At 51.1% G+C, this 25842-nt stretch overlaps 1 protein-coding gene across 5 annotated transcripts in view; it reads left to right on the top strand.

Moving 5' to 3' along the window:
- ARHGAP39 (Rho GTPase activating protein 39) overlaps positions 1-25842 on the top strand; it is a 147135-nt gene that overhangs the window by 100775 nt on the left and 20518 nt on the right. For 3 of the 5 annotated variants that reach the window (XM_030011655.2, XM_030011654.2, XM_030011657.2), the window contains exon 3: positions 11732-11812. The exons of 1 other annotated variant lie outside the window; for it this stretch is intronic. In XM_030011655.2, the coding sequence (XP_029867515.1) occupies positions 11732-11812 (81 nt within the window). Of the gene's footprint in view, positions 1-11731; positions 11813-22287; positions 22409-25842 lie in introns of those variants that run through there. One more of the 5 variants, XM_030011658.2, reaches the window with a different exon arrangement.

The raw sequence follows: 25842 nt of genomic DNA, 5'->3' as shown, positions 1-25842 counted from the left end.
GGATTTACCAATGGTGAATTATGCTTGACCAACGCGATTGCCATCTGTGATGATATGACTACATATCTGGATGATGGGAGCATCTGCCTTGACTCTAGCAAGGTTTTTGATGTATCTCACATGGCATCCTTGTGTCCAAGTTGGGACATTAGAGTCTAGACAGGGACACTACTAGGTGGGTAAAAAACTGGATCATCAGGCTCAGAGGGTTCTGGTTAATGGTTCATAACCACCCTGATGGTTGGCTGCAAGGGAAGCTCCTCCCAGGCCCATCCTGGGACCTATCCTGTTCCATATCCTTATCAATAACCTGTAGAGGAGACAGAAGTCACCCTCATCTGCAGACAAGCTGCTTTGCTTGAGGGCAGGGCTGACTTTCAGAGGGACCTGGAGGAGTGAGGACAGGCTGGGAAGAACCCCCTGAAGCTCAGCAAGGCCAGATGTAGCAGTTGGGATGGACTAACCCTCTCTGGGCAGTGGCTGGCTGGGTAACAGGTCTGCTGAGGACCCAGGAGTCCTGGGGAGCTCTACGCTAAACACAGGTGAGCAGCATGCATTGGTAGCAAGGGAGGCTGGTAGCATCCTCGGCTGTAGCACCAGGCCCGTAACTGGTAGATCAAGGGAAGCAATTATTCTTCATTAGACCACAGCTGGGCAATTGCATGTAGTTTTGGGCTCTCCAGGACAAGAAAAACTTGATAAACTTGAGCGAGTCCAGTGGAGAGCCGCCAGGATGGTCAGGGGCTGGAGCACATGATGCGTAAGGAGAAGATGAGGGAGCTGGGCTGACTTAGCCTAGAGAAGAGGTTTTTGGGGAGACCTCAGGGCACCTTTCCAATACCGAAGCAGCACTGCTGTAGCAGGACCAGTCAGCCTTTTGGTTAGAGCAGGTTTTGCCTTCTGTGATCAGCTTCTTGCCAATTTCTGGGTATGATTTTACCCATCAGGACTTCCGGCATGCAATTCAGTCCCCATAGATCCATGTCTGTGCAAGCCCTTAATGCCATCTCCCTCCTCCTCTCCAGAAACTAATTTGGATTGAGCTTTCTAGACTATCCCCATACCAGCAGAATTCAGGAGTTTTTTAAGGTGCTGCTTTTATCTAGTAGCACTTCTGCAGACATTCATGGGAAACCCATGGTGGTGGTTTGGTACCTACGTCTCTGCAGCCACGGCAGAAGAGCAACTTGTACCTGTGCTTGCAGCTCAGTTTGCAGGTGGATGAGTCTTGATTTAAATGGCGAGCCGTGTTGAGATGTCTAAGCAATCAGGGGCTGCTGAAGAACAAGTGTATGTTCCCTTCTGTTCCATCCTTTTTTGGGGCAGGACAGCAGCCTTTGGCTGAGGTTGGTAGAAGCTCTCAGCCCACCCCAGTGAAGTCTGGTGGGAACATCATAGGAAACCCACCTGTGAAAGTGTTTTTCCTTGATTGCCTTGCTTCAGTTTTCGCTCAAACTGACCAATCGTTGATTTAGGCTCCTTTAAAGCAGAATAATAGGCCTTTGGTATTATGTCAACTAAATCAGTGAAGGAGGAGGAGGAGGACCTCTTTGCTTCCTCTTTGCACCCAGCAGTGAGAGGTGCTATCACTGCAACCTTTTATGTGACTGTTCATTTTTATGTAGGTTGTCCTACAGCTGTCGAGATATCTGTGGCTTCACCAGGTGACGCAGCAACTTCATTACCGTCACTTCGCTTCCTTGCTACTGGCATCCCATATAAATCCAGATGCTAAAATCTGCACCAAGGGCCACCTTCTGTTTCTTTTCTGGCCTATGTAACAGCCTCCAAGTGTCTAGTTCCCCAAGTTATTTTCTGAGAAAGATCACTGGAGTGAGCATGGAGGTGGACCTCAGAATGAGGGCGGCTGGTTGTGCCAGTACTGGGCATCTTGGTGGTGGATTGAACATTACACGTCCCATTGGGTATGTAGTTTTGGGGGTTGAGTGCCCATTGTGGTCGCCCAACGAAATCCTGCTCTTTGTGTGCTCTTGCTTTCTTGTTGCTGCTCTTGTTGCTGCTGTTGGAAGCAGTGGAGGGAGGAGACTTTGCTCCAGGGTTGCCACTGCAGTTTTTCTTCTCATCTCTTGCATCTTCAGCCTGTGTCTTCACAGACACTCGCTTTGGTTTGTCAGCTATGCTCTACCCTACGATGGCCAACCAGGCATCTCTTCATCTGTTTTACACAGCTGTGGATTGCTCAGTGGATATCAGCCATAAAAAATAGCTGAGAGTCTGTTCACAGCTGGGATGTGTCTGGTCCAGGCCTGATGCTGCTGTTGTGGCAGCAGCCCGGCATCTGGGTTCGGGGCTTGATGCATAGTGGTGCTGTGACCCCCAGTCCCGGATTGCCAAGCATAGCTGAAAACCCTCTGTATCAATGAAACCTGGGATCCAGAGGAGTGCGACTTAACTTCTGGAGGTGTGTAGACCTCGCTGATGGCAGTGGAAGAAGCTGTTTGTCCATCTCACAACGCTGCAGAGTTTAGCCTTTGTCCATTGGGTTTGATGGCCCTGTTTTGGCAGTGACCTGACTCCAGTGGAGTCTTTAGAAGGAATATCTTATGTTCCTACCAGACTTTCCCTGGGGATGCTGCTGTACATCTCTGCAACACCCTGTCACCGCAGAGGAGGCTGTTCCTGTGCGTGGAGGTGCTGTACACCAAGGGGAAGACCATCTCCTTGGGAAACCACAGGCTGGCAAGCACTGTGACACCCAGAGCAGACACCATAGCTCTGAAGGCAAGGCATGGGCTTGGAGAAACATTTGTCTTCTTCCCAAAATCAGCGCAGAGCCTTGTCTTCTGGTAAGCCAGGGCAAGCTGAGTTTGTAGGGGCTTTTGCTGTGAAAAAAACACTTTGCTTCCCGTTTGTGCGGCACAAAGGCAGGCAACGGTAACGACAAACTAACAGGATCATTTTCTTGTCTGCAGAGGTCTCCTCGATGCAGCCAGGCTGTAGCAATGCCAATTTTCCTTCTGTAGAGAAGGTTAGGCTGGAAGGAGTACAGACAGCAATGGGTCAGCTCCTTGAAGCCTGACAAAATTGCTCTGAGGGCTTTGGTCTCTTCAATGCAAACTTGAATGCAGCTGTAATCATCGGAGTAAGCTTGATGTGAAGACAGAAGTGTGGGACTGCCGGGCTTTGGGACTGCTAAAATCAGTGCCTGTAATGTCTTTTGCACATCCTCAACCCCCTGGTATGGAGGGTACCGCTGCACCCTCCCTGGGCAGGGCACTGCTGGCATCGGGACAGAAATAGAAGGAAGAAAAGTCGTTAATCTTCTGATTTATCTCCTGGTAAGGAGTGTGCTCCCACACTCGGGGTTTATTCAAGGGGTAATGTTTCAGGAGTTTGTGCTTATAGTTTTTAAAGTAGCAAAGGCAGGGATGCTCGGAGAGCCTTCCTGGGCCAGGCGTGGGCGTGCAGGTAATCCCGCACTTTGGTCTGACTCTGCCTGCACCCAGGGAGCTCCGGGAATACATCAGGTCTCCTGGGAAGGGGTGAATATGACAGCAAAACAAAATTGCCAGCTGAGCCTACCGGCAGCAGCAGTATTTCGACACGGTGCCGTGGTGCACTCTGCCTCTGCTCTGGGAGCGAGTAGATATCCTCCAGAGATGCTCGATGGTTTCCAGCCACCTGGTTCATGGGAAGCAGGCGTGATGCTCTGCTAGGGGAGGATTCGGACTTGCAGCATCAGCAGGGCTGTGCTTGGGATGTCAGCAGAGCAGCAGGAGGGAGGGAAGGGGTGTGCACCGGCAGATTGCGGCTCAGGGACCCCCGACCCCTCTGAATCATCCCCCTCCCTTCTGCACTGTCCGCCAAACACCCACTTAGTCCCATCAAGCACCAAAGAAACTGAAAGCATCGGGTGACGATTGCTGCTGGCTCATTCCCTCTGTTCCAGGTGCCAGGATCAAGCTCCACGTGCCCCTTTTCGGATGCTCCTCCATCCCTTTGGTTATTTCGGCAGTCACCAAGGACGGGTGGTTTTGGCAACGTGCCCATGCCAGGCGAAAAGCACCCGAGAGCTGTTTGCAGCCACAGCTGATGGAGCTGTTGCTACAGAGATCTTGCCAAAAACAGCCTCCAATCAGCTCCCAGCACCGGTCTGATGCTGAGCCCCACTCGGAGCCCGGCGAGCCGGAGAAACGATAAATAGGTGTCAGCTTTGCCCATGCGTTCAGTCCTGCTGGGGACAGTGATTCACAGCAGTTGCAGGGCTTATTATTTCCCCGAGTCTTTTTCAAAGCATGTGCGTTTTGTGCCGCCTGTGCAAATGTGGCATTTATCCTCCCTTGTGCTATTTCCGACCTTCCCTCTTGTCCCACCCCGTACCTGGAGGTGTGTTCCAGGCAGAGCCATTGCTTGGTTTCCTACCATCCTTCCTCCTGCTCAGTTGCTGCTGCGAGCAGAAGGCTTTGAAGGACCAGCTATGGCTCAGCAGGCAGCACCAACCTGTGCCAAGCTGTGTCTAGGTTCACATCTGGCCTTACAGAGCCTTGTTTCCCAGGTTGGGCTTAACATCAGGATTTGGAAGGTGCTTTTTCTCCCCCCAAAAATAATCAGTGTTGTCTGTCTGTCTGTCCCCACAGCCATGGGGGGTGCTGCAGATGCTGGCATCCAGCAGAGATGGAGACAGGCCATTCAGGCATCAGGAGGACCCCTCAATAGAGGAAAGGTATTTCAACCTCAGGAAAGTGTGCATTTTCATCGCATCATCCAATGGTTCGGGTTGGAAGGGGCATTTAAAGACCATCTACTCCAACCCCCCTGCCATAAGCAGGGACATCTTCAACTAGATCAGGTTGTTCAGAGCCCCGTCCAACCTGACCTTGAACACTTCCAAGGATGGGGCAGACTCTTGGTTCCTGTTTTGCCCCAACTACAGTGGGATATACCCAAATATACCTTGGGTGCATGCTGTGGGAGTGGAGTGGTGAGAGCTCTTCTCCCAGCAGGACGGACATTTAGGGTCACTTTCTCTGCTGCTAAAAGACCAAAGTGGTGAGCTTCAAGCCATTGGGTGTCAATGCAGATCTCAGCCCACATTTAGATGTGATGAGCTGTTTAAAGCTGTTCCTGTAGTGTACTTGGGTGTAAGTGGGATGATCCAGAAGAGCTTTCACAGATGCTCCAGCTCCCTTGCAGCCAGGGTTGCTGGGGTATTAGGGCAGAGATGCTTTTCTGCTGCCAGGCCCCCAGGTACTTGCGAGGCTCTTTCCTTCACCCTTTCTCCCCAGACTTTTTCCATGGATAAGGCAGATGAGCAAGGGATCAGTTGGTTTTCCATGCAGATCCAGACAGCATGGGCTAAGGCATACACATCTCTCCAGTGTGACACATCCACCATGCCCAGCATTGCACCGGCTCATGGGAGGGGACAAGCACAGCTGGGGAGAACAGCAATCCCCCCCCCATCCAACTTCCATTTCATAACCTGCCTTCATCTTGAATCAAACGGGTTTCATTTCCCATCAGCAGTAATTATCCCCGTCCGCACTAACTCAGGATCCTCTGGCATGTCTGGACTGTCTCCGCCGAGGTTTCTGCTCAGACGGAGTTGACGGCTGAGCGAGTCCATCCCGCCGAATGCCCGTTGAGATGCAGGGAGAGCAAAGATTCGGGCTGGAGCCAATGCCGATGCCCGGAGGCAGCGTGGTGGGAGCCAAGCAGGGGATCTCCGCAGGGATCTGCGGGAGAACGGGGCGGTGGTTGCACGAACCCGGGGGTGGCCGAGCCGGCTGTGCTTGCTTCTCCAAGACAAGCTGAATTTCAGGGGGTCATTAAAAGTCACTCACTGAGATTTCAGCATAAATGAATAGCTGCTGGAAGCAGCAGGCGTGGAGCTTGCTGGAGAGCCGGGGGCAGGCTTGCCAGCTATTTAATATTTAAGCAGCAGCCTTGTTAGATTCCTGCTAGCCCAGCTTTGCATGGGCAGCGATGGAATGGAGCATTTGTCCCCTACCCTTTGCCTGCCCCTCAAGTAAGCTATTTTTTCAAGGTTTTTAAGCCAGCGCCTTATGAATTATGCTTGACAAAGGTCAGACTAACAGAGCCACTGGATTAAAAGGAAGAAATTTTTTACGATGAGGGTGGTGAAACACTGGAACCAGCTGCCCAGAGGGGTAGTGGATGCCCCATCCCTGGAAATATTCAAGGTCAGGTTGGACGGGCCTCTGAGCAACCTGATCTAGTTGAAGATGTCCCTGCTTATTGGAGAGGGGTTGGACTAGATGACCTTTAAAGGTCTCTTCCAGCCCAAACCATTCTATGATTAAGGTGCTTTCTGCAATACCTGTCTCTATCCAGTGACTTAGGGCAGCTGTTTTTCATGCCTATTAGCTAGATTTAGATGGTGGAGCAGAGTTGACTCGTGCTCTTCTATGCAGTGACCCCACTGTTGCGGGAACGAAGCAGCAAAAGGGTTTTGCTGGTGGGACTTTGCAGCCCGGCGCATATTTGACCTGTGCTTGAACGCAGCTCGGCGTGCACGGGCATCAATCGTAGGGTGGCTTTTGCTGTTGGTCTTGCTGAAGTTGGTGGGATGATCAAAGGACCTTAGTTACACTGAAAAGGCAAATAGCCTCTTTGCCTCCCAAGAGCATTGGTCTGCCTGCACCCTGCACAGCTTGCTGTGCCTCCGAACCACGGCTGCAGGGTTTGTATCTTCAAGCAGGGCTTTTCGAGGCTCCACACCAGTAAGGATTTCCCAGGATTAGACTGAAGTGATGATTTGCTGGGGCTAAAGCAAGGCCTAAGCAAAGTCTGGGTAGCAATCTGTGCTGTTCTTTACGTGCCATATCATGCTCACGGGGCTTTCATGCCATAGCTGATGGCACATCTGAGTCTAGGTCACCAGGAGGACCTTTGTCTGCAGAGGCATTGTCCTGGTGGTGCTGCTTGAAGGTCTGCAAGCTTGAAGGTCTGCGAGCTTTAAGGTCTGCAAGCTTTCAGCCCCCATGACTGCTCCTTTCTGAAACCATGTAGATCTTTGCTTTTATGGGTCTGAGTCTGATTGCCGCGAGTCTGCGTGGTTTGACAAGTTTCCATGCTCCTGCGGCAAAAGGAATGTGATATTTTTGCTCAGTTTGGACAGAAACATTTGCTTTCCCAGAGGGATTTGCTGCCTGTAGTTAAGCTGTTTCCCAAATCTGAGCCAACTCTCCCCAGCTAACCAGCCCCTGGCCTGGCATGGAGGCAGGACAAGTCTTGAGCTGCTGTTGGTTTTGTAGGCTGGACAGATGTCACAGCACTCCAACTTGCTCCAGGCAGCACCCTCAGCTTCTTGCAGAGGTCTTTCTCCACACCAGGCTCCAGGTTTCAGCAGGAAAATGAACAGGCAAAGGAGACCAGTTTTATTTATCGGAAAGAGCAAGGATTAAATCTTGGCTCTACAAGCCAAGGCTCAGGGTGTTGAGTCCAACTAGGATGGGGAAGTGCTCCTTGATCTGTCCCTCTTCCACCTCCCAGGGACATGGACCCTCGCTGCTGAACCGCTCCCCTCCCTCACCTGGTCCCAGGTGGGGTGGTGGCATCTTTGACCCTTGTCTCCCTCGAGACATCACAGCTTCAGGGAGAGGCACCTTCAGCAAACGTCAGATGACATGCAGCGTCACAGCCTGTCGTCTCTGTGCTTTTGATGACAACACACATGTCGTGCTGACCTCAGTGCTTCATCATTCCCACAATTAATGCAGCGTAGCCTTTGGCAGCTCCCCGACCACCATCACGTTGAGCTTCCATGTTTGCAAGCAGGGTCTAGTCTGGGCACCGTGTGCACCAAATGCTTCACCTCCTGGCCTCAAAAGACAAACCAGGATGGTGCATGCAGTAATAACTTGGAGATGGCATTTTGTTCTGGAAAGCTTCTTTTAAATGCCCTCTCACCCCCAAAATCTCCCCTTCAAGGTGAAGGGACCTACCTGCCTGCTCTGTTCAACACAGGAGGTGTGGAGATGCCTGGTCCACCCTGACCATGGCTCCCAGTAGAGATGGAGCAGATCTCTGCATCTCAAACATCAGTAACCCTGAGACCCAGAACCAAACATCGGTCTGCAAAATGTCTTCCAATTATCGAAGATGAAACAAAACATCACAATTTGATGTCTGTGAACTTCACCATCCCTCAGCACCTATGTCCTCCAGAACAAGTTATCTAGTGGAAGACTGCCACCAGTTCCTTGATTGTCTCCTTCTTTTGGCATGATATTTCTTTCCAACGCGAGCCACACCTCTGGTTTTAGGGACACAGGTCAGCTAGCCAGGATTTTTCTAGCTTGGCAGTCTATGTGCTGTGGCCTCGTGGCATCTTTTTGTTCAGAACTTTCTAAAATCACCCCCAAAATAATGAGTGGGACCTTAGCAGTGGCAGCGGAGGGGTGAGTTTTCATCTCCTGTAAGATGCAGAAGAGCAGAGGGGATGTCCCAGGTGTTATGTTGCTGTGTTCATCCTGACCTTGAAGCTTGCAGCTCGTGGTGTTGCAGATGGATGCTATCCTTGACATCAATCTCGTTTGCAGCTTCACTGGTAAGAGCTGATTGCAATGATAACGAAGCCAAGTCTGACTCATCAGTACCTGAATGAGGAGCAATGCCACCCACAGTGTGCCGGCAGCAATTTTACTCCTGATCTGGCTCTGCTGGTGGGATGGATTTGAAGCTCTCCAGTTGATCTCGATCTTACCGCTCTGCCTGGCATTTTTGGACCACGCGGTAGCGTAAAGTATGAATTGTATGTCAGCGAGACCTTGCTCATAGTCTGAGGTTTTAATCGATTTATCTCTAAAGGAGGAGGTGGCAGCCTAAGAGAACTTTCTTTAAAGATTACGGGGTGTTAATGTATGTCAAGTCAGCGTGTGTGTTTGAGAGCAAACCGTGTTAAACTGTTTCATCTCACCAGCCTCATGGGCTGTCCCTGCTCCTGGGCATGTTTTGGAGCTCCAGTTTCTGCACTGGGATAGAAAGTGCAGAAGGAGCTGCCTTAAGACAAGGGTTGTGCTGTACTGTGTACTGCATGAAATACCAAATTGGGAGCAGAATCTCTCTCCTTAGATATTTCATCCAGGTTTTGAAGCCAGATGTGAATAACCTCCATTTACCTATGAGCTCACACATCCCTCACCTCCTGCATCCAGCTGGCACGGGCCAGAATATTAAAAGCCACATAACTCTGCGGCCGCTTCAACAGCCTTTGCTGTGTTTGGAAGAACCTTTGCACGAAAGCATCTGAAATTCCAGCAGCTGTGCGTTGGCTGAGGAGCAGCTGACGTCGTTACTGGGAATTTACGGTCAGCTCGTTTTCTGGTAATTGGCTGGCCAGATGCTTTTGGTGCTGCTCTGTGCTCCTCAGATCCTCTCTGTCAGGTGAGCATGAGAAGAGACAGAGATTTTGGGAGCCAGTGCCTGGAGGAGACTTCATCCCCACCTTGCTCCCAGATTGCTGTTGCCTTTAGCAAGGAAGGTTTCGCCTGAGATGCAAGGAGACATGCTCGGTGCCCTTACTTGCAAGTGTTTTGAAAAATATCAGGCCAGAAGGAACGGCTGATGACCAGGTGAATTTTTTTTTTTTTTTTTTTTTTGGAGGGGAGGGGAAGAAGTGAGGTGTACAGTGGGTAGAAAACTTCTGGAATTTGTTGCGATGAGAAGCTGTGGAGGCTGATATTACTGCATGTTCAGGAAGGGATTAAACAAATTCAAGGCAACCAGTCCATAAACATCTCTAAAGTGGGTACCATGGAGGACATCTCCCTGCTGTGACCCCTAACACAGGGACTGGGTGCTGTGGGGCACGAGGGCATGGACCTCAGGCAGCAACCAGGGTCATGAGCTCTCTATAAACAGCATCTCTTGCTGCCATGGTTTGAAGCAGAGTACTGGCCTGGAGACACCATTGCTCTGACCCAGGAGGACATTTCTTACCTTGCAGATCTTTCCAAAAGGTCCATGAAGTAGGGCAAATGGACAGATTTTGCGTAGGGAAGCTAAAGTGGTCCTGAACTCTTTGGTTCCTGGGGAAACCTGGAGAAAAGGGGAGCCTCCTTTCAGCTCCAACAGCACAAGGGATCCGCACAGATGACATAGTCATCGAAGGCTCTCCAGGCCATGGTTGGGCAGGGATGCTACCACCAGAAGAGTAACCTGTTTGCCATGAGCGTCTTTCCCTTGCTCAGTTTTGATCACAAGAACTTGCCTGAAGGAGACCTTCCTTGAGGTCTTTCCCTAACATCCATTGCCTTTCTCTTTAGTAAACATTAGGTATGGACTCTTTCGGCAGCAGGGCTCTTCATTAGGAAGCTTATTGAGCATTAATTCCCTTCCATCCAGGGCTTTGCCCGTTGGGGAGGAGATCTTGGAGCCATGGATCTGGGTACAGCACCGGGTGTCAGAGCTGATGCCTTTCCCTTGAACACCCATTTCCACTGGCCGTTGTGGAGGAGGAGGAGCACTCATTCACGTGCACTCGAGAGGAAAAAGGGATTAAGCAATTCAACACAGTCATAATTTCAGGGCTCAGAAGTCTCATTAAAATTAGCTTTGCAGAAGCTTAATTTTACTGCCTCTTGCGTGAATAAAATTTTTGAGGTCTATCCTATTAAGATTTGTTTCTTTTCCTTTTTTCTTCTTCTGAAACCAACATCTGATCTGAATTTTATTAACACAAGCATCTTAATGTGTACATAGGGGGGGTTTAACACTGTTTCTTCGAAAACTGCTCAAAACAAAGTTATTTCTCCAGATGTTTGCTGTTATGTTTCAATGCAGAGCAAATGTCTAATAATTTGCTCAGTGCCCTGTGTTTTCTGAACGAGCCTGATTATTTGCACATCCCCACAGTGAAGGACTGTTAAGGCAAAAAAAAGACCTTTCCTGTGCTCATTGAGCAAATATTGGCAAGTATGAACAATATTGGAAAGCGTTGCCCTTAGACAAAGACTAATACCTGGTCACGTGCCTTGTTGGGAGGTGTTGGAGGGTCTCAGCATGGATGCTAGGCTGTTGGGCAAGCATGAAGCCAAAGGGAATGTGGAGCAAGAGTGGGTTTGCTCTTATAGGACAGGCTTTAAGCTGGTGGTAGTCCAAAAAGTAGCATGTCAATGCCATCCTGCACCTCCACATGCTTTTTTCCACGTCTGTCCAACGAGTGCGCTCAGGTAAGGTGTCTCTCAGAATAGGTTGGTAGCTGTTGGTGCTGGGACCTTCTCCATCTTCTGGGCTCAGATGTAACCGACTGCAAAGTGGTAGATGAAAATGTGCCAAAAAGGGCTTTTCTGGGGCTCGCTGCCTCTGCCTGTGTTGGCTCTGACCATCTGAGACAAGCGAGGAGCGAGAGCAATGCTCGAGGCACAAGGAAGGGCTGGACTTGGAAAGGACCATGGGTGGGACAAAGCTATGAGATGTTTAGGATCTGTCCAGGCACGTCTACAGCTGTTCTTCACAAATAAGCATAGTTTAAGGGAGAATGTGGTGTTTGCAGTGTTTGAAATGGAACTGGGGACCACAGCCATGGAGTGCTTGGTCACCATCTGCTAAACAACTGATTAATGACTGGAACCCTGATGCAAGGAGGTGGGATTAGGTCCCGAGTGCAGAGCCGACTGGTGGGGACCAGGAGCCCATCTCTGTAGATGCATCTTCATTAATCCTAAAGTGAAGGAGACTTTAATAAGGGCACACGCGCGTCACAGTCACCGTTGGTAACTCCTTGTTCATTATTACTGTATTGCAGTTCATCGCCTTCCGGAGTGTTTGAGAAAGAATATGACATTTATCGTGATTACAGTGCGGAAGGTCAACTCCTCCACTACAGGTAGCCAAAATTTCCCTCCGGTATCGGGGTTGGGGTCTGCAACGTGGCCTTGGTGGTGAGGTGGGGGTGTGGGACAGCCCGTGTGCTGCTGGCTGACCTGTGGGAACGGGGCAGCGAGTAACGCTGGTGTTTTCTCTGTGCTCTTCTGATATTCCTCCCTATCCCCTTCCCTTCACGTGCTGAGGTTTTTAGCTTTACTACCACCCTTAAATAAACCTTAAGATAGATTTTGATGGTTCTTTGGAGCAGGGACCATCCATCCCCTTTAGGCAGTGGTCTTCATTTGAGTGGCTCCTATCCATGACCAGAAACCAGAGCAGGACAGGAGGAGCACCAGGCATGTCCGGTGATGGGGTCGCACCTCAGCATGAGCTCCTGGTCTGTGGGGTTTCGTTAGGCTCCACCATCAGTACAGGACAAACCCGGCGCTGCTGATGCACCCCAATGCCTGCCATCATGGTGGGGTGGTGGCTTGAACATCTCTCCACACTGGAACCAGTTTCTAGGCTCTTTCCTAGGATTTTTACATCAACTGTAAGGAGGTTCGTGTGGGTATGGATTTAATCCATCACCGCAGTGAGCCCAGCTGATTCAGCGTGATGTCTCCGTAGGGCCCTGGAGGTGGGAAAGCCTCCTGAGAAATGAACCATCTCCTCCAGCCTGTGGGTCCAACTGCTTTCAGAGTCCATTTGTAAGACAGATATGAGCTTTCTCTTGCTCGGATCAGGATTTCAGGTGCTAAACCAAACTGCCACCTCCAGCTTTCATGCATTTATATCACTAGAGAATAATACGGTGTTGTGCTTGTCTTCATTACAGCTCAAAATGCCCCTCTTAGAGTTTGCACAAGCAGTTCAGGTGTACAAATGCCATGACTTCTCACTAGTACTAGTGTGGACTAATGCCTTAGACATGGGCAAAAAATCACCAGAACTGAGTATGTCTGAGTAGATGATCAGAGGTGGGGAATGACCTTGTGCTGGGCTCCTGGAGCCTAGCCCAGCACCTGCATCGCCACTTTCAAAACAAACTTTTTGCCTTCAAAACCCAAAGCAGTGTGAGCAGGGATGGATTTAGAGGGGCTGAGAAATTGCTCTTGATGCAGCCCAGATGGCTCCTTGGCCATCCTTTCTCAGTGGCCAAAGGAGGCATCTTAGCTGACCCACCTCATTCTGCCCTGGAGCATTTAGGAGATGTCCCCCTTGGTCACCACCTGCCAGGATGGAGGTGGTGGTAAGGTTCTGCAAACTCTGGGACCTCCCCACAAACCCAGACAGACCCATCTCACCCTGACCCCATGACAGCCTGCTCAGGTAGGGTTTTTGGTACCTACTGGCATCATCCAGATCAAATCAGGCAGGAACAGGGAGGATAAATGCCTGCACTGGATGCTTTTACTAGTATAGACCTGCAAACAAGTGGTGGCCTGAAGACTTTCTCTGTAACACCATGTTCATCCCAATTCCTACTTTTAAGACAGCAGGTCTATAGACTACAGTCAGATTTGGGGGTTTTGAAGTTGATGCCTGCCTGGTTGCTCTGGGCTTTGATGAATACCCTCAGTTTCTGGGTTTTTCTGGAGATGCAAGTGAGTTGAAGCACCTCTAGCTCTTGCTTTGCTTTCCGTGCTGGTAGCGGGGACCATGAGGGTGCAATGCTCTGCGTTCCCTTCTGCAGCACGATGGTCTGCGTTCCCTTCCCTGCTGCTCCGTGACAGCATGGGCCGGCAAGCTGGTCCACAGTGGCATGGTTTGCAGCAATCTCCATCCCGGTTCAAGACACATGTGAGTGCAAAATCACCCAGCGGCGTTGGCCATGTGCCATCCTGCCTGCCCTGTAATTCACTGCTTCTGCAGTGACCTCCCAGGAGTGTCAGAATTAATTGCCACTTAAGCAAGAGGGGGAAAAACAAGCTTTCGAGGAGGGGAAACAAATAGGGTAATGGTGTCTGGTGTTTATCCTCCCCGGCAGAATGCTCTCCTTGAGCATCGGGTGAGCTCAGAGAGACCTGCCCATGGACAGCTTTACTCCGAAGCATCCCTTCTGCGTGCTGGGTGGATGCAATTCCCTGTCCGGAGGCAGGAGAAGTGAGGAAGAGTGGAATGGAGTGTGATTTGGCAGGCCTGGATTCACTGTTTGGTTTGGAAACAGGGTTTGCAGGTGCCTCCTCTGCTCTGCTGTTAGGCATTGAGCGTGCTTCGGTCAGAGTTAGCATCCAGGGCTGCAGCCGAGCGAGATGGAGCAATGACGGGGACACGGAGCGGTGACAGGGACACGCCACTCTCTATCCTGAGCACTTTTTTTCTCCAAACAGGATTAGTGATTCGGCACTGATAGGTTCTGACCCGCCGCCAGCTGGGTGGTGGTGCGGGATACGAGCTGCAATCGGAGACGAGGGACGATGCAGGTTTTGGGGACAACGGTCCCCACCCACCAGCTGGCCGATGCCCGCAGCCGCCCAAGCAATTAAAAGATTAAATTTCACTGTGGTTAGCACACATGACCTGTTTGCATCAGCATGTGCTTTGCTGCAGGAGGTGCCTCCATCTTCCCGACCCCAACTTTACCGCCTGTAAAAACCCACGGACAGCCCTTGCCACCCTCCCCCCAATCACTTCCAGCCAGGAAGCTAATTAGCAGCTTTGCTTAATTAGCTGAGAGTGGACTTCCTTCTGGAAGAACAGGTCTCAAGTGCCCTCTGTCTGGGGGCTGCCAAGCAAGATGGAGCAAGGAACCAACACAGCCTGGGGTGGATTTTTTTTTAACCATGTGAGTGCCACATGCACGCTGCTCTGGCACTCATAAAAGCTGTAATCAAAGCTCAGTGGTCCTACCTCGCAATGGCAGGGATAATTTCATATCAGTGGGGTTAATTTTAAGGAGGAGGGTGCATGGCACGTTCTGAAAATCACACTGCATAAAGGCATCTTGGTTTCAGCTTCTCCAAAGCTTAGCTGACAGCTCTTCCTTGGATGGACCAAGGCTGGGCAAATCCCCAAGGGTGCAAAGGGCATTTCTGGTAGGACAATGGTGGGCAGCACCCATGGCACAACGGAGGCCACCTGGAAGCCCAACATTGGCATCTACCACTGGATGGCTCAGAGGGATGCACGCGTGGTCCCTCGTGGGAATGGGAATACCCTTGAGGTACCTCTGCCTGAAGGGACCAAGACCTGGGTGGGGGGAGCACAGTCCAGACACCTCTTTCTGATGCTCAGCGACAGGTTTTTGGGAAGGGCTGGTGCTCCAGCACCCTTGGCCAGGTTGCAATGAGATGGGGGAATCTCTCGTCTTCCCTCGTGCTTCCCATGGGCCCATGCCAGCGCTGAGGTGGCGATTGCGAAACGGGCTGGCACCCAACCAGAGCCTTAAAGACTCCATCGCAGAGCGTGGTGCAGGCTGAGCCCTCAAGCACTTCCACTGGAGCAACGCTGCCCCAGCTCCTCCAGATCCAGGCCTGGGATCCAGCTGCTTCCAAACGCCGTTCGTGAAATGATCGTGGAGGCTTCACAGTCAGGTGGGAGATCAGGTCTCCAGCCCAAGAGCCACCTCAGGTCCTTCCAACCCTCTCCTCCTCACCAAGTCTTGCGTTAGTCAAAGCCATGGTAAGTGCATGTTGCCTCCTTTGAAGGTCAAGATAAGAGGTGGGCAGACAGTGGACTTGGCAGAAGGACAGAGGATTGAGTTGCACAACAAGTCTGTAGGTCTCTGGTGGCTGAGGAAGCCTGGTGAGATCTAGGCTGTGGCCTGCTCCCTTCTGGGCACGTGTCCACTCGCTTCTATCACCTCCTCCCCTCTGGCTGGAAAGGGAGAAGCTGAAGGACTTAGAGACGTTTGGACAAAGTGTGGGAGCAGGGTGGCTTCTGAGGGGACAGCTGTCCTCACGTGAAGGCTGGGTACAGGCAGATGGAGAGGCAGGAGGTTGGCTGATGGGTGAGAGGTCCTGGGGTTCAGCTGGGAGACCACCCTCATCCATGGCATCGTCTTCCCCAAGTGCAGCTTTGGGTTTCAGCTGCCTGGGTCGCCCCAGGAGCTGCAGCAGCATCCTTAGGAGCAGGCAGGGATTTTTTTCTGCTTCCTTGACAGTGCTGGCTCAGTGCTCCCGGCCAACAATTGCTGTGAGAGATTTTCTAATATAATGAAGATTAGTGGGTGTCATTAAGAGGATGACGTCTTGCTCCGTCTGTCTAGAAGGCATTTGTAGGAAAGCCCTGCATCAAAATCCCATCGAGAGAGGCAATTACGATAACTGTTCTTAACCCTTTCCTCTTTATTCCTTCTAGTTTGTGGTCCCTGGAGCCCCGTTGCTTAATGTCCTCATTTTTCCTCCTGTGGTTCTGTTGAGAGGGTTGATCTCTTTCTTTGTTAATCCATGCAGTGTTCTTTGTCAAGAAGTCTGTTTGTTTGTGGGACAAATCCCAGGTCTCTGTCGTTGTCCCATGCTTGTGTTGGCCAGTCAATGGATGGAGGGTCCAAGGCTACTAGAGCTTATCTTCAGATCAGAGACCCTCAACTTGCTCCTCTGAATTTGTCTCCTCTCCCAGCACACAGCTGCTCTGCTCCTGTGACCCTCTTTGTTCCATTCTGCTGATTGGGTGGATGTCAGGTACCAAGTGCAGGTGGTCAGGGCTTTGTGGCCACCAGGAAGACACTGGAGCTTCCTGGTTGAAGGAAATGCAGCGTGTCAGACATGGAGCACAGCAGCAAAGCATTAATGACCCTCTTCTCTCCTTCTGTTCCCTGGGAAACCGGAGGTTCATTACTTGCCAAGAACAGAAGAACCAGACCTAAAAATGTGCCCCGGTCCCAGTTATAGGCTCCTCTGCTCTGGGAGAAGGTGAGAAATCTGCTCACTTGAGTATGCAGTGTCCAGCTCTTAGGGATGCCTCCAGTTTTGCCTGGCTGTTCTGTTTGTTCTATAACTCTTAGGTCACACGTGGAAGCAGAGGTGATCAATGGACTGTCCTCCAGCGGTGGAGCAGCTGGAATAGCTCCTAGGGCCTGGGCTTGCTCCTGCCCTGTGAGCCTGTGCCTGTCCACCCTTTCTTTCTGCTCCCAGCTGCAGTGATGGCAAGATGCACGCTTCAAAGCCATGGTGAAACCCTCGTTCTGTGCTTCAGAGCTGGAGAAGCTGTGGCCACCCACCACAGCTTGTGTCTGTGCCTTGTTCTATCTCCAGCTCTGCCCTCTTGCTTGCCCTGGCTTTGTCTCTTTGGTAGAGAGGTAGGATGTCCAACCCATGAGCAGGGAGGAGTGGATCCTGTTTCTGCTGGGAGCGTGTTAGGACAGCAGGTCGGCAACTGCTTCATCTGCATGGGATCCTTGTAATGCTCTTGATGTGGTCTTCCTCAGTTTGTCCTGGACCTTCCCATCCAGGAGAGTTCAATGAGGTCTTTGATCTTCTGGCAGTTTTCAACATCTCATGGTCAACAGGAGTCACTTCATAGCTGACTGTCTAGCAAAGCAAGTATGGAAGTGAGGAGAGAATTGGGGTTGGCTTCCAAAAGACCTGGCACCATCTCTCTGATAGCTCCACAGAGCCTCATGTGGCCCATCAGGCACCTGAGGTTTAGGAGGTGGTTGTGTCTGTCTGCTGGGTGACCTCTGTTTTGAGACATGGCTGCCGTTTGCCAACTTTTTACGGCTGTCTTCACCTCTTGGCTCTCGCACGGGTTGTGTGCTCCAGATGTTGCTATATTTCTTCTCCAGCCATGGGAGTGTTCAGTGTCCAGTTCTTGTACTGACCACGTTCAGCCCTTCTCCGTCTGGGCACAGACTAGCTGGCTGTTGGTGCCGTAGCACCTTCACATGGATGCAGGAAACGGGTTTAATTTGCACTGTTGGCAGAGAGTGAAGCCAGGTACCAAATTCAGGAGGAGACTTGTAGGAGCTTGGAAGAAGCCCGGGCAGAAGTGAGAAGCCACCACACCAGACTTTGAACACAGCTCCTGCCAGCTAGCCATGCACTGGGTGCGTGAGAACAAATACAGCCATGACACTGGGGAGGAGAAGGTCTCCAACCCCTTCTTGTTGCAACCTCTAAATTCATCCGAGCTTCCCGAGGAAGCCCATACCCTGGAGCCATCCTGGGGATGGGAGCTCAGCATCTCTGGGCTGAAGCTCCCTTTGCTGCTGGTGTCAATTTTAGCCAAGGCGGCTGCGAGGCCACATTCCTCTTCCAACGATGACAAAGATGCATGTCTCAAGCATGCCCACAGACATTTGCTGGCCGAGGAGACACCTGCCCAGCAGAAGTGGCGCGGTGGCCGTCCCAGCTGTCCCACACAGGGACATGTGCTACTGCCAGCTGCTTGATTTATCCTCCGCCTCGTTCTGCTCAGGCTTCATTGTTTACGACTGTGAGTTAAGACCACAGCTTAAGGCTTCTCTGTAAATAAATGTGCCCGTTCATGATATTTAAAGGTAAATCTGTTGCCTGGTTTCTTTAGAAGTAATGAAGAGGCACAGACCTAATACCAGTGATTCCTTGGAGAGCCATGAGATTAAAATCCCCTATTTTGGAAGAAAACTGAAGAGTGGTTTGGAGGGTTCATCAGTTCATCACTGTTACTGGGCATACTGCTGTGGTGTAACCTCCTGGGCTGGGACCTCTGCCCCAAGTCCAAGTCTCCGTGGGGCAGAAGGGAGGAAAACCCAGTCTCTTCTCCCCATGCAGCTAAAGCTTAAAGCCCCTCTGTCTGACAGCTTCATTTTTTGAGGAGCTGGAGCATCCTCCTTGCATGTATCTTGGAGCCCAGACCATGGAGCTGGGAGCAGTTTCCTCCACACTCTTTGCCACAGCCTGGCACTTTTTCCACGCTTAGCCAAACACAGAACGGTAGTTTTGCTTTGCAAAGTGAACCACCGTCCTTATCCTCAGCGTGAGCCGGGTAACTTATCTCAAATGTGCATGTGTAGTGCACAAGTGATGGTCCTGCAGCGTCCCTCTAAGCCAAGAGCAACCCTTCCTGCTGAGGGGCTTCCAGCAAACAGCCAAGCTCCAGCTGCCAGGACCTGTTCTTCAAAGCCAACGTGCTGCTGATGGCAGTACCTGGTGGCTTGCACACAAACCGGGGCAACAGGTCTAGCTTGGCTCCATGGCCAAAAGCTCTTCTCTAAGAGAAGAAGCTACTCAATCAGCCTTGCTGCAGCTGTGGTAGCAATCAGCAGCTTCAAAGCCACCCATCTCCTGGGATGGGTGGAGGTAAGCCCGTGGGAGGAGGAATGGTCTGGCACATCACCCTGACACCCAGCATCCAGGCTTGGAGATTGGTCTTCTTGTAGTCCTTGGTGGGTGGCCGATCATGTCCCAGAGCCTGGTCAAAGAGGCAGGAGAGATCTTCTGGTGGGGAAGAGCTGGGGGAGGTGGCACCAAGCTTCAGACTGAGTCCAAGAGTGTTCATAGCAGGGATGAATGATTCAGTTTGGAAATACCAAGAGGATGAAGGGCTTCAGCTTAGCAAACAGGGAGGGCTGCGCTCCAGGGCGTGTAAAATCTGCTCGGGATAGGCAAGAGCTAGAAATCACCATTGTAGGAAGTTGTTGTCATGCTTACGGAGACAAAGAAAGCAGACCCCTATTGATCTGCTATTTAAGGAAATGTCGCTTCTGGTCTCTTTGTATTTTGCAGCTAATTCCTCTTAATGATAAAGGCTTCTCTGTGTTCCCTCCTCCCTTTCAAAAAAAGAAAAAACTCGTCTTGTTTCAGTGACATTTGGGTTTCAGAAAACAAGCTATTTTGGGTGATTGGTTTAATCATACATCTGGGATGGGGAGAGCAGCCCTGATTGCCTCCTGAGGATCTGGCGTTTGGCTTCCCGCAGGCGTCCGTGCCCTCCGTGCGCGGTGCCTGGCGTGCAGTGCCTGCCTCGGCTGCTAGGACGGGTTGTGTTGTGGATCTTCCAGCTTGGCAGACCCTGATCTTATGCTTCCTACTGGTCGGTTCCTGATGAGACTGATCCCGGGGGGCTCACTGGAGATCCCCTGCCCACCTTGGCTGGTCCCCTCGTAGCTTAAGAGCTTGCTAATCACAAACCAAGAGGACAAGGTGAGTGCTGTGGCCAGGTATGGCAGGTAACCGAAGCTAACGCAGACCTTCAGCAAGGTCAACCTGGCCTTCAGCAATGAGCTACCAGCCCACAGCTCACCAGGGACAGCCACCCGAGCTCGTTTCAGTGTTTGCTTATTAGCTACAGCCCACAAAATCCCTTTGCTATGGATTCGTGGCCTCTGACGGAGGGTCTGCAGGGTGTGCTGCAGACCTGTCCACCACACTGTGCTCCACTCAATGTGATGTTAAGAAACGGCTGCTATTTCACAAGAAAACGGGGGGGTTCACCATCTTGGCGGTGTCTCAGAGCCCTGCTTTCCCCCTCACTGCTGCAAAAAGGGTGGCTGAAAAATTCTGTGCTCTTGAATGGGGTGGGGGGAACGGGAAGGCTCGTTATCTGCCTCTTGTCTTGATTCAGCTTCCGTTGCTGCTAATTAGAGCGGATGCCATGGGAGCAGTTTTTCCGAGAGAGGAGGAGTTAGCAGCACTCGGGCAGCAAACGTGGGAGGTATTTCATGTAGAGATTTGGTCTTGCGGTTCTGAAGCTAGAAGTGATCTGATAGCGCCGTCCAGAGACAAGGGATTGGACAATCCCTGAATATTGTAGCCTTCTCCTGTCATTAAAAAAAAAAAATACAACTTTTAAAAAAATGGTACTTTGACAGGGTGGCTTTTCCTTGCCTTGGTCACAGGTATCAATCCTTCAGTAATATTTTAGTTGGAGAATGAAATCGCTGCATGCGGAGGAGCTTTGTGAGACCTTAGACACCCTTCAAGCCAAGCTTTGCAGTCAACAGAGATGGCCTGAAGGTTGGGCTTCAGCCTTCCCATGGCTCTGAATTTCCCCCAACAAGACTGAGTCTGATATTCAGCTTCCAGGACATCCCATGGCTCATGTTGCATCCATCAGATGGACCTCGTGATCCCACAGCTGGTATTCAGCAGGAGACAGAAAGCAGAGGGCAGCTGTGACACCGTCCGGTTGGTGGTAATGCTGCACCTTCTCCATGGTTCTTCCATGGATGGGTGATCCTGTCCAGAGCAAAGACCAAGTCCCAGATCAGCCTGGGAAGAGGTTGGCAGGTCATGGAGCTGGCCTCCTGCTGCACGGCTCTGTCCGGAGCTGTCAGCCCCCCATCATCCCACCGGGAGCAGTGGGTGACGTCTGGTGTCCATGAATACAGGCAGCAACATCAGTCCACCTCCTCCTCCTGATCCCAACAAGTGTAAAACCTTTCAAATCACAGTTTTTCTTGGTTTTCCCCATCTGACAGACGCATCAGCCCATCCCAACCAAAGCTAAAGGAGGACGAGAGAGGGAGACCCACAGGCGCAGTTAAGTGAAGGCAAGAAGGAAAGGAGAAGCTTGAAGGATGAGAAACACAGGACAAAACACAAACCCAAGGGTGCTCCCTGCTGTGCCAGGCTGGTTTTACACTGGCTTTGGGTACCTGGTACAGCCTAATCAGGAGAGCTCAGCCCTATCCATGGCTCAGCTCTGTCCTGCCTCAGCCAGAACATTGCTAGGACATGGCCCAGTCTGGATTCGACTACAGAAACCAGTTTTAGCATCACTGAGGTCAGTGCAGGGGTTGGGGAAACTTGAGCCCAACACTCACACTTCTCTCCAAATAACCATTTTATTGCCCAAACGATGCAGATTTCATCTCGCTCACACTGTTTTCTGTAGGAATTGGTTTTGACCATATCTGCAGGTTTCTTAAAAAATGAAGTCCAAGGAGGACGTGAGATTTCCAGGCATGTAGGTAAAGATGAGAACAGAGATTGCAAGTGTAGAAGAAGGTTTGGAGAGACCATGGTGGGGTTGTGGGCACACCTGCGGTGACCCCTAATCTCATAAAAGTTGTAAGCAACGAGTGCTTGAGCAGGAATTTAAAATTTCAGGTACAATCTAAGCTCTGGGATATTTATATACGCTGCAAGCATGTAATTCTGTACATACAAATTTTGGGGAATAGCAATACTTGCAGATGAAGAGCAATGAAGTCTTAGGGATGGGGGATTTTAGCCTGTCTTCCTATCCCCTAATTTAGTTACAAATTAGTAAAAAGTTGAGTTTGCTGGTGGCTTTTGCACAGCTATAGAGCCTGGATCGCTGTCCTAAGGACAGCTTCCTAGCTGGAAAATTTCGGAGGGATCATCAGAGGCTTCAGTCTGAAGCCCGGACATCATCTGGGCTTGCTGCAGAGAGCAGGCAGGCTCTTCCCACCTTTGCCTGCATTTGCAGGAAGATATTTCTGTTGCCGGAGCGGCGTCAGGCAGCGTGCCAGGTACAGGGAGGTTTTCTGCCGTCGGCTCATCGCTGACCCCGGGCTTCGCAGCGGGATGCGCTCGGCTGTGCCGGCGGTACCCAGCTGGGAGGAGAGGGGGCTGGGCTGCATCCTTCATCCCCATCCCCAGGCGGGGGGATTGCAGTCGGTCCAGTTTAGCGCCGGACGGGGGAATCTTAAAGGCATTAAGCTCAGGAGGGTGGTGAGAAGTCGCGGGGAGGAGATGCGCCCGGCTCCCGCGGCTGGGGGAGGAAGGTGAGGAAGATCGAGGGCACGGGGACGGTGGGAAGAGCCTGGGGACGGCACGAGGACCCGGTTGCATTGCGGGGTGGTGGCGGGGTGCCCAGGGATCCTGCACTTTTCCAGTGGATGCGAGCCCCGATGCTTTCACAGGACATTGGAAACCAATATATTTGAATTAATCATTCAAATTAAGGGCTTTTTTCCCTGCCGAGAGGAGAAAACCCATTTAATCCTAGTGCTAAATTATAGTCTTCATCTGCAAAGCCCAAATAACACTGGGACAAGTAAATGTATCTTGAAAAACTGTGTGTATTTAGGTAGGTATTGTGAATATTCTTGCTTTTAAATCTCCTTTGGAGAGGCGTTGCAGTATCATTCATTTAAAAGCCAGAATGATGCTGTTAAAATAATTGCACTTAAGCCCAGCTGTGACCCGTGCTTTTATTTCCTAGTCCTGCGTTGATTTAATGTAGCTGCCAATCAACTACGTTAAAGGCATCATGGTAGAAATCACTAATGTAAAAAACAATTTTGGTTGTCATGACTGTTTTTAAGGTAATTAGAGCTGTGGATGGTCTTAATTATTGCAGACATCAGAATAATTCTGTTTTAAATGTCAGGGATGGCATCTACTTGCCCACAGCAGAGATGTGGCGGCAGGGTGAGGGTTGCTTGTGTCTGTCCTGCAAAAGCAACTGGAAGCAAAGGAATTCCTGGGTGAGGGAGCTGAGGAGCGTGCACGGAGCGTGCACAGAGCATGCAGAGCCCAGCAGCCTGGTGCCGGAGATTTTTCCTCTCACCTCTGTCATTGACTTTCCAAAGGCTGGAAGAAGATCACGGAGGTGGTATTTGAGCAGACGGGGAGATTTAAGAGCATAAATCGCTTGAGTGCTTTGGAAAAATCCTTCCCTAAATAAATGCAATGTTTCAGTCCACGGAAATTATGCAAATTTGCAAAGAAATTGATTTTGGTGATAGAAGATTAGAGGGATTTGGGAAGTAGTTTGTCATGGAAATGTACTCAGAGTCGTAAGAAAAATCTTGCCTTCCCCACAAGGAGAAAATAGCAAAGGGAACCCAGTGCCAAGCCAGAGATAACAGAAATACTTTGAATTTCTGGAGGAGCTCCTGCGCCAAGAGGGTGGCAAGCCTCGGCGAGGCTCACTCTCCTCTCTAGCAGCATCGCTTTTCATTTACTGGAGTAACTGAGCTGCTCGTGGGCACGGTAGCTGCAGCGATTCAGCTGCAAAAAGGCCTTTCACAATATTCCTTTTGCAGAGAGAAAATTAAATTTAGTCTGTAGCAATGCTTTCTAGTGTGTAGCAATAATCCAGGACAGTATGATGGAGCTTTCAGGTTTATTGCTTGCTGTTACTTAATATTTTGATTGAAAGCTCTACCTTGGCTAGATGATTTGATGGGCAGGGCTGCTTCACAGGGATTTTTATTCGTATCCACTGTTGCCAGATGCAGGCTGCTGTCTGAAATATTAATGCTAACTGCAAATCCAGGAATTAAGAGGTACTTTCACCAGGTTTGAGTTAAAACACCTGGCCTTAGGATGAATTCCTGTCCGTTTGGGGATGGTGGAAGAGCTGAAGCGTGGGGTAGTGCAGAGCATCACTTGGTGCTCAACTCTTACTGCTTTGTGGTACCCGGGTTTTTAGCTTGGAGGTTGGAAGTTGTTGGGGTGGTAAAAGGGCATCAGACCGGGCAGCTCTTCCTTACGGAGCTGCTCTCGATTTACAGCTCTCCCTCCTTCTCCCCGGTGCTCCTCTGCTGCCAGGTCTGCAGGCAGGGATGCCCACGAAGCTGGCCGAAAACCCATGGGTGATGGCAGGGTGGGCTGAATGTCTGTGCAAGAAGAGGAGTCATTGGAAAACATGACGGCGTCGCTGCAAAACCTCCTCCATCTATGGAGATGGAAGTGCCTGTGGCTGCAGATCCAGGCTCCGCATGCGGGGAAGGAAAAGCTCTGCCGTCCCGCTGCACCCCCCTGCCTGCTCCCAGCGAGGCGTCGCTGCCCACGAGGCAGGGCTAACCCCAACGCGTGCTGCCGTCGGTGCCTTGCACCGCGCTTTGCGGTGTTGCCGCATCCCGGAGCGTGGCCAGGACTCTGCTCTGGCTGCCGCGTGGGTGCCGGTGTCACCCAGACTATAGATGTCACCCAAGCCATCGACGTGACCCAGGTGGCATTGAGGGAACACGATGTTTCAGGGTGTCAGGGGAAGGTATCCCCCCAGCTTTCCCTGGTTTTGTCTCCTTACTGAGGTGCTGGTCTCCCCTCATTTTATCTGAAGGGGCAGAGGAACGCCAGCAGGTTGACCTCCCGTAGCTTTGGAGATGTCTTGCTCTTTTGCAAATAACTTTGCTGATGCAGGAGAACGGCCGCACATCCCCATCGTCCTCTGGCCTTTGTGGTCCAGCTGGTGTCACCTTGGTGCACCTGGGGGGCTTTGGGGACACCTTCTGTATGTCCTGCTCTTTCTAACTGTAGCAGTGCCGGAGTCACCCGCAGGAGCAGGAGGAGAAGGGGCTTGATGACACCAAGGTGACACACTGACGGCAGCTTGTGCCGCTCGGGCAGCATCGCTTTGCCAAGTGTTGTCAGGGCTGTGTGTTGCAGAGGCTTTCCAAGGTTGCTGATATTTTTAGGGCGATGGCTATTAATCACTCCTTGGCAGCCGTTTGGCATTACAGTCTTTAATGACTCCTTCTGCCGTGCTGGGAGTTCATACCTAAAAGCAAGCAAGAGCCTCAACCTTGTCTCCAAAAACAAAGCACCCATGCACATGGCTGGAGTTTAAATTACTTGTCTGTCTGTAATAGAAAAATGTGGGGAAAGGAGTAGCAGAAATGAGAGAGGTAACAAGGACTTGGGCTTGCAGGTGGCCCTGGAGCAGACAGCAAAGACCTTGGCTCCCAGTCATCCACCCATGAGGTTTAGGGGACCCCAAGGAGGTGCCTGGAGTCTCCCCTTCCTCTGTGATGTGCTACAAATCACTAATGAGCCAGTACAGTCTCATCCCAGGTTAGAGAATTAATTGGAGAAACCTGTTTCTGAGCAGCAGTGAGAGGTGGGTGCTGGTGCTCATGGCTTCTGGTCACACTCGAGACCAGAAACAATTTCTTTACCTGCTCCAGAGAAGGAACTAGCTACCAGGAGAACAATTTGCTTGTTCCCGTCCCACCACAAGTTCCCTAAAATTGCTTATCCTTCCCTCGTGTGATGAGTCTTGCCATTGAAAGCGGGTGGAGGATGCAAGGACATGCCGAGAGGAGCTGTGAGATTTGGTCTAGGGTTGCAAAGTACTTGGAGATGTCTGTGGGCAGTGTCCTCTGCTCTCAGGGGATGAGTCCAGCATGGATGTGGGTTAGTTATGTGTCACCCAGTGGGTGACGGTGCAAGATCCAGCCCATGGGATGCAGAAAACCTGATGATAATT

The sequence above is a fragment of the Aquila chrysaetos genome, chromosome 4 (genome assembly GCF_900496995.4).
Source record: "Aquila chrysaetos chrysaetos chromosome 4, bAquChr1.4, whole genome shotgun sequence".
NCBI lineage: Eukaryota > Metazoa > Chordata > Aves > Accipitriformes > Accipitridae > Aquila > Aquila chrysaetos.
Note: the sequence above shows the minus strand (reverse complement) of the source record. Positions and strands in the feature narration are given on the sequence as shown.